The 6,987-nt window shown below is 48.6% G+C and overlaps 1 protein-coding gene across 1 annotated transcript; it reads right to left on the bottom strand.

Moving 5' to 3' along the window:
- Positions 1-591: 591 nt before the first annotated feature.
- Positions 592-5,703, bottom strand: LOC126928136 (uncharacterized). The gene is made up of 3 exons (XM_050744002.1): positions 5,552-5,703; positions 4,748-4,818; positions 592-4,630 (listed from the first exon to the last, which is right to left on the bottom strand). The coding sequence occupies exon 3, from the start codon at positions 4,043-4,045 to the stop codon at positions 896-898; it is 3,150 nt and encodes a 1,049-aa protein (XP_050599959.1). The 5' UTR covers positions 4,046-4,630; positions 4,748-4,818; positions 5,552-5,703; the 3' UTR covers positions 592-895.
- Between the last annotated feature and the right edge of the window lie 1,284 nt (positions 5,704-6,987).

Raw genomic sequence — 6,987 nt, forward strand, 5'->3', positions numbered from 1 at the left:
TATTCGCACCAGCCCGAGGAGCCGGAAGTATTTATCCTATTGCCTACCGACACATGTTTACAGTTTATGAATAGTTTCACATAAATAGTACTATTTCCTCATAGTACAGTGCAATGTGATGTCCGAAATGGCTGACAAAATTGGTGTAAATTCGAGCTATCGCGGGGAGACGCGGTCGTTAGAATACGCGTCAACGAGAGTCGTAAATTCCCGTTACGATTAGAATAATCGACACCACGAATAGTTCGATCCCCGTATTTCGGTTAGGATAATCGGGGTGGTTGATGCGGTATAACACTGAGAGTCACAGAATTATAATAATATATATTTCCAACAATTAGTCTACACGATTGAAAAGATATAAACAATTAACAACTTTATCGCACGCAGATAATATAGATGTATACAATATAGAGCAAGGCTCTTACAATTGAGCTTAGTCTCTTGGTAGACGTAGCACGATATTATACTTAATAAAATAAGCGAATGTTTGGCTATGTCGCGGATCGACTTGAATTGGCGTTCAGAATTTGACTCAAAGTGTAACGTTCGACGCGTCACAAGGAACTGATCGACCTTTGATGATTTTTTGTCTCATCTTTAAGACGACCCCCACTATACTTAGGTCACGCCACCGTTCGCGCCTATGATCACGTATGTCTGTTCTTGCGTGGAAAACGTAACGGACCAAATTCGACGTTTCGAGAACTCGCTGCTTGGCGACAGCTATGCGCTCGTCGATACATTGTATATGATCCGGCGGTCAGATAAGACGATCTGACTGAGACATTGTAGGGCCGCGAGTGACGGTTAGAAAATACAGCCTGTGTTAAGCCTCGTGGCGTAACATCCTCCCCCCGTTGAGAGGGTACCGATCAAATGATATGGTGTGGAGTCAGGTGCGTCGCTGGCGAATCTCCTTCGCTCCGTGTGGGTGGTCGGACTCGTCTGGATCTGGGTGAATGGGTAAGGGGACCAGTCTTTTGACGCCACGATCCAGGGTAGTTGTTGCCGTCTGCACGGTAGCGGTCCGTATGATTCCGTCGACTCCTGGATGGACCTTGATCACGCGGCCCAAAGGCCATTGCATGGATGGTACGTTATCCTCCCTGAGGACTACTACGGTGCCTACTCGGATGTCGTGACTGCCCTTGCTCCATTTATTTCGGATGTTCAGCTCGTTCAGGTATTCTCGATGCCAGCGGCGCCAGAAATGTTGTTTGACCCTTTGAATGTGTTGCCAGCTGGAGAGACGATTGGATGGAGTGTCCCGGAAATCTCGTTCTCGAAAGCTTGTTAGTGCATCTCCGATGAGGAAGTGACCGGGAGTAAGGACAAGAAGATCGTTTGGGTCAGATGATATTGGAGTCAGAGGACGGGAGTTGAGGATAGACTCGATTTCAATGATCAGTGTGTTCAAATTTTCGTATGTTAAGAGCTCGTTACCTGCGACACGTCTGAGATGTCGTTTGAAGGACTTCACCGCAGCCTCCCACAGCCCGCCGAAGTGAGGTGAGTTGGGAGGAATGAAGTGCCATTCGATTCGTCGATCGGCTAAAAAGGACTGAATCTTTACCTTATGATCGTCGGACTGCAGGAGGTTTCGGAGCTCTCGTAATTCATTGTTGGCGCCAACGAAGTTGGTGCCGTTGTCAGAATAAATTGTTACACAGAATCCTCGGCGAGCGATGAATCTTCGCAGAGCAGCAATGAAGGCCTCGCTAGTGAGATCGGTGACCAGCTCGAGGTGGACTGCTTTAACTGCAAGGCATACGAAGATTGCTACATATACCTTGATTTTTCTTCGGTTGCGATCCTTTCGTTCCTTGATGTAGAACGGTCCGCAATAATCGATTCCGACGTTAGTAAATGGACGAGATTCCGTTATCCGTGCAGCTGGAAGGTCGCCCATTACGTACTCTACTGGAGGTGGATTGGCTCGGCAGCAACGTACGCACTTCTTCAGCGTGCTCCAAACTTGACTACGGCCGTCGATAGGCCAGTAAGATCTCCTTAAGGCATATAAGGTAGCTTGAGTTCCGGAGTGGAGATTTAGGAGGTGTTCATGCTCGATTATGAGTGCTGTAACTGAGGATTTGGGTAGAATGATCGGGTGTTTTTGAGTGAAGGGCATTGGTGAATGACTGAGTCGGCCTCCGACTCGCAATATCTCGTCCTTGTCCAGAAATGGATTGAGTCGTTGCAGCTTCCCCTTCACTGCAGCATTTCGATCTGTGCGGAGAGTACGTATTTCATCTGGAAAATAACAGAGTTGTAACAATTTGACCAATTTGTTATGCGCATCGGTTAAATCATGTGTGGTTAGAGGTCCCCCCCGATCCTGTTTTTGCCTCCATCTGAGGCAACGAGCGGCAATTCTTATCAGCTTGGGCCAAGAAGAATATCTCTCCAGTAGACTGTGGTCAGGCGGAGTCACGGACAGACATGTTGCCTTCTTTTGCTCTGGTATTTCAACTAATGGTATTGGGTTCCACGACGGCCAGTATTTTTCAGGTTGTTGGAGCCATTCTGGTCCATGTTGCCAAATGGTAGATCGCAGGAAGTCTTGGGGTGATTGGCCTCGAGATATGAGATCGGCAGGGTTATCGGTAGTGGGAATGTGGCGCCAATCTGAGGTGTGAGTCTTTTGTTGAATCTCTGTCACACGATTGGCGACGAAGGTTTTCAGCGTGTGAGGTGATGTATTAATCCAGTGTAGAACGATTGTAGAATCAGTCCAGTAAACGGTCCGAGAAATTTTGCTTGGTAACGCTTGAAGGACTGTAGTGGCCAATGATGCGAGAAGAAGTGCTCCACTTAGTTCCAGCCTTGGAATGGTTTGTGATTTGAGTGGAGCCACCTTTGACCTTGCAGTGAGGAGTCGTGTCCAAACATGACCATCCGGAGCGATGGTGCGAAGGTAGACGCATGCCCCATACGCCCTTTCGCTGGCGTCGCAGAATCCGTGTAATTCGATTTCCGCTGCAGTCTTGGTTATAGTTTTACGTGGAAACTTCACGTTATTTAGCAAAGGTAGCTGTGAATAATATTTGCTCCATTCTGTGTGTACGTCAGCCGGAAGAGATTCGTCCCAGTCAAGTTTTAAAGTCCAAAGTCGTTGGAGCAACATCTTAGCGCGAACGATCACTGGTGCCAGTAATCCAAGAGGGTCGTAGATCTTGGCAATTTCGGAGCTGATTGTTCTCTTCGTAATTCGAGAGGCGGTAGGATTGATTTTGACGGAATATAGGATCGAATCGTCAAAGGAATTCCAAACAACACCCAGAGTTTTGAAAGTTTGCGATTCGCCTAGTAGCAGCTTATCGTTTATGTCCTGCTCGGAAAGTCCTCGTAGCAGTGCCCGGTCGTTCGCTGCCCATTTTCGGATGTTTAAGCCGGCTAGTTTAAGCAATTCTATGAGCTCCGTTCTCAGTAGTTGTGCCTCGTTCTTTGTATCGGCTCCTGTGAGAACATCGTCGACGTAGAAGTCTCGCTGTAAGACCATCGCTGCTCGTGGGTATCGATGTCCCTCGTCGTTTGCCAGTTGTTTGAGGCACCGAATGGCTAGATAGGGGGCCGCTGACAGCCCGAATGTCACTGTGTTAAGTTGATAGGTGTCAACTTCTCCGTCAGAGTTGCGCCACAAGATTTGTTGGAATTTCCGATCCTCTGGACGCACAAGAAATTGTCGATACATCTTTTCGACATCGCCTGTAACGACATACTGATGAAAACGAAATCTTAAAAGGATAAGAAATATGTCGTCTTGTAGTTTCGGTCCCGTATGAAGTACGTCGTTTAATGAAACTCCGGTGGTGGTTGGTGCAGATCCGTCAAACACAACTCGGAGTTTTGTAGTCCGGCTGGATTCTTTGATCACGCCGTGATGTGGCAGAAAATATCCGTCGTCCGTGCAGTGGTCCGTGGTGATCTTCGTCATATGTCCTAATTCCAAGTATTCTTGTATTACGGCGTGATAGTCGGCTTCGAATTGTTTGTCTCGTTGGAATCGACGGCAGAGGGAAGTGAGTCGCTTCATTGCCATGGCTTTCGAAGATCCAAGCGGAGGAGTTGTTTCGTTGAATGGGAGAGCGACAACGTATCGCCCTTCGTTGTTGCGTTGAACGTGATTTCGAAAGTGCTCCTCGCACTGTCGTTCCGCTTCCGAAATTCGTGCGGTGGGCGGACCCTCGTCGATTTCCCAAAAACGGGCGAGGTCTGCCTGTAAAGCCGTCGTGGAGGTGTGAAATGCGTATGCTAATGATTGTGAGGTTGGGCTCCCCCCGATGACCCATCCGAATCTCGTCTTTTGCAGACGCAAGTCGGGCCCGTTTGCTTGACTGATATCAAGTTGGCCGACACAGAGTGATGCTAGTGTTGGTCCGGCGCTCAACAATATTTCGATCGGAGCAGGTCTATGGAATCTTGGATCGGCTAATTGGAGATTCCTAGGTATCTGTATTGTTGAGCGATCTACGGGTTGGTTTGGGACCCAAGACGCGATAGTCGGTATGATCAGAAACGTCAAGTTGCGTTCGTATGTGCCGTCAATAGAGGTGATCGTGGCCGTGATGTAGCGTTTCGAGGTCGTCGATAACGTGTTGAGTGCTCCGATTGGGACCGAACATTTCTGTTGATTGAGTTTTAATGAGTTAGCGAGCCTTTCGGTGATAAAGTTCATGCTAGAGCCGGTATCTAGCAGAGCTCTACAACGAACTGGTTGAATTTCATTATTCAAGATGTTGACCTGCGCTGTGACTAACAAGTCGTGTTGCAATGGTTCAAAAGGGAGCGGGGTCGATGAGTCCGTTTTCTGTGGTTCGGTCCCTAACAGGCTCGTCTGATGACGTCATTGTTTTCCGTGTCGTTTAGGACTGGACGATATGGTCGATCCCGATGCCGCCGATCGCGGTAACCGAGATTCGCGTGTCGGGGATGTTCGCGGAGACGTTCGGGGAGACTCTCGGCGAGAATCTCGACGAGACGCTCGACGAGACGCTCGGGGAGACGTTCGGGGAGACGCTCGGGGAGACTCTCGGGGAGACTCTCGGCGAGAATACCGGCGAGACGCTCGGGGAGACGAAGATGAGCGTCTCGAACGATGTGACGAACGCGGGGACGGTGAACTGGGCGAAGATCGACCGCTGGATGATCGGTCGCTTGACGATCGACCGCTCGATGTTCGGCCGACACGTGTTCGTGTTTTGCTATGCCCCTGGCCTTGATGCAGATACGTGTGATGTCGCTGTCTACAGATGCGACATGATCCCGCGGAGCATTGAGTGAGAGCGTGTCCCTTGCCTAAACAATTGGTACAGAGCGACGCCCTTTTGGCGATTTCCAGGCGTTCTTTGGGCGTCTTCGTTTTGAAGACATGGCAATTCCATAATTCGTGTTGTCCGTGGCAGTTCGGACACAACAACGTATTATGTGTAGTTACGAATGTATAGCTTCGCGGCGTGTCCTGTCGCCGACGGTCGTGTTGATCGGACGCCCCCTTTTTGACGGTTAATGATGAACACGCTCTATCGCTATTCGTCCGTGTTTTCAGAAAATCTACTAAATGCGTATATGGCGGCAATTTCTTGTCCGGTAGGGTATGTTGCCGTTCGCGAACAACGGCTGAGGGTAACTTCGACGTGACAAGCTTTATGAGAATGGCGTTTGACGTGACTGGGTCCCCGAGTCTTTCTAACGCTTGGAGATGTACTTTAACTGTCTCGATAAGATCGTCTATAGCTTCTGGTGTTTCTTTAGTTATTTTGGGATAGTCGAAAAGCAAATCCCAGTGACGCATGCAGATCTGACGGTGGCAGTCGAATTTTTCCCTAAGAGCGTCCATGGCGATTGCGTAATTTGCGTCGGTGATGGGTAATGACTGTATGCTTCGCGCGGCCCAGCCAGTCAGGGCTGTTCGGAGATGATGAAATTTCTGAACCGGTGCTAAATTTTCATTTCTATCTATCGCTGATGAGAAGGCATCGTGAAACGACTGCCAATCTTCGAGGGCGCCATCAAATGTAGGTATGCGAACCTCCGGTAGTTTGAGCGACGCGGACTCGCGGCCGACGGCTGATTCGCCGCTTGTCGACTGTGACGGCGTACTTCGTCGTGTATTGATTAATTGTTTGGCTACTCGGCATTGCAGCCTTTCGTATTCTTCCGCTAGCTCACTGCCGCGCGCGATCTCTCCCTCGTCTAAAGTTACGATCTGGTGTTGTAATGCACGGATTTCCTTCTCGAAGGTTTCTAGACGTTCTTTAATTTGAAGCAAGTCGATCTCGTCCGGACAGCCTGATTGTTCGATGTCTTCCAGTTTTTTTGCGAGGCGTGTAAACTGGGCGCTACAGTAGCCCCGGCGACGACGCAAGTTGGCGAGCTCGTCTCCGGTTGACATTATTTTTTATGTAATTGATAGTGAAATCGTTTGGACTTACTTCTGTTGGCGATTATCCACCTTGCGGTAGGAGGATGTGTGGTTGCGTTTCAACCACCGAATTATACCTCTTCAAATGTGTCGACCCTTAACGTTACTGACCTCGCTGGGGTGGTAACGCTTCCGCTGCTGGTTGTGTTGGATTCACGTGGCACTGTATTGTAGTGGGTGTCACTGGCGTGCACTCTTCACTTGACACTGAATCCGGCTCGAAGGACCATGTAAATTCGAGCTATCGCGGGGAGACGCGGTCGTTAGAATACGCGTCAACGAGAGTCGTAAATTCCCGTTACGATTAGAATAATCGACACCACGAATAGTTCGATCCCCGTATTTCGGTTAGGATAATCGGGGTGGTTGATGCGGTATAACACTGAGAGTCACAGAATTATAATAATATATATTTCCAACAATTAGTCTACACGATTGAAAAGATATAAACAATTAACAACTTTATCGCACGCAGATAATATAGATGTATACAATATAGAGCAAGGCTCTTACAATTGAGCTTAGTCTCTTGGTAGACGTAGCACGATATTATACTTAAT

The sequence above is a fragment of the Bombus affinis genome, unplaced genomic scaffold, assembly GCF_024516045.1.
Source record: "Bombus affinis isolate iyBomAffi1 unplaced genomic scaffold, iyBomAffi1.2 ctg00000601.1, whole genome shotgun sequence".
Taxonomy (NCBI): domain Eukaryota; kingdom Metazoa; phylum Arthropoda; class Insecta; order Hymenoptera; family Apidae; genus Bombus; species Bombus affinis.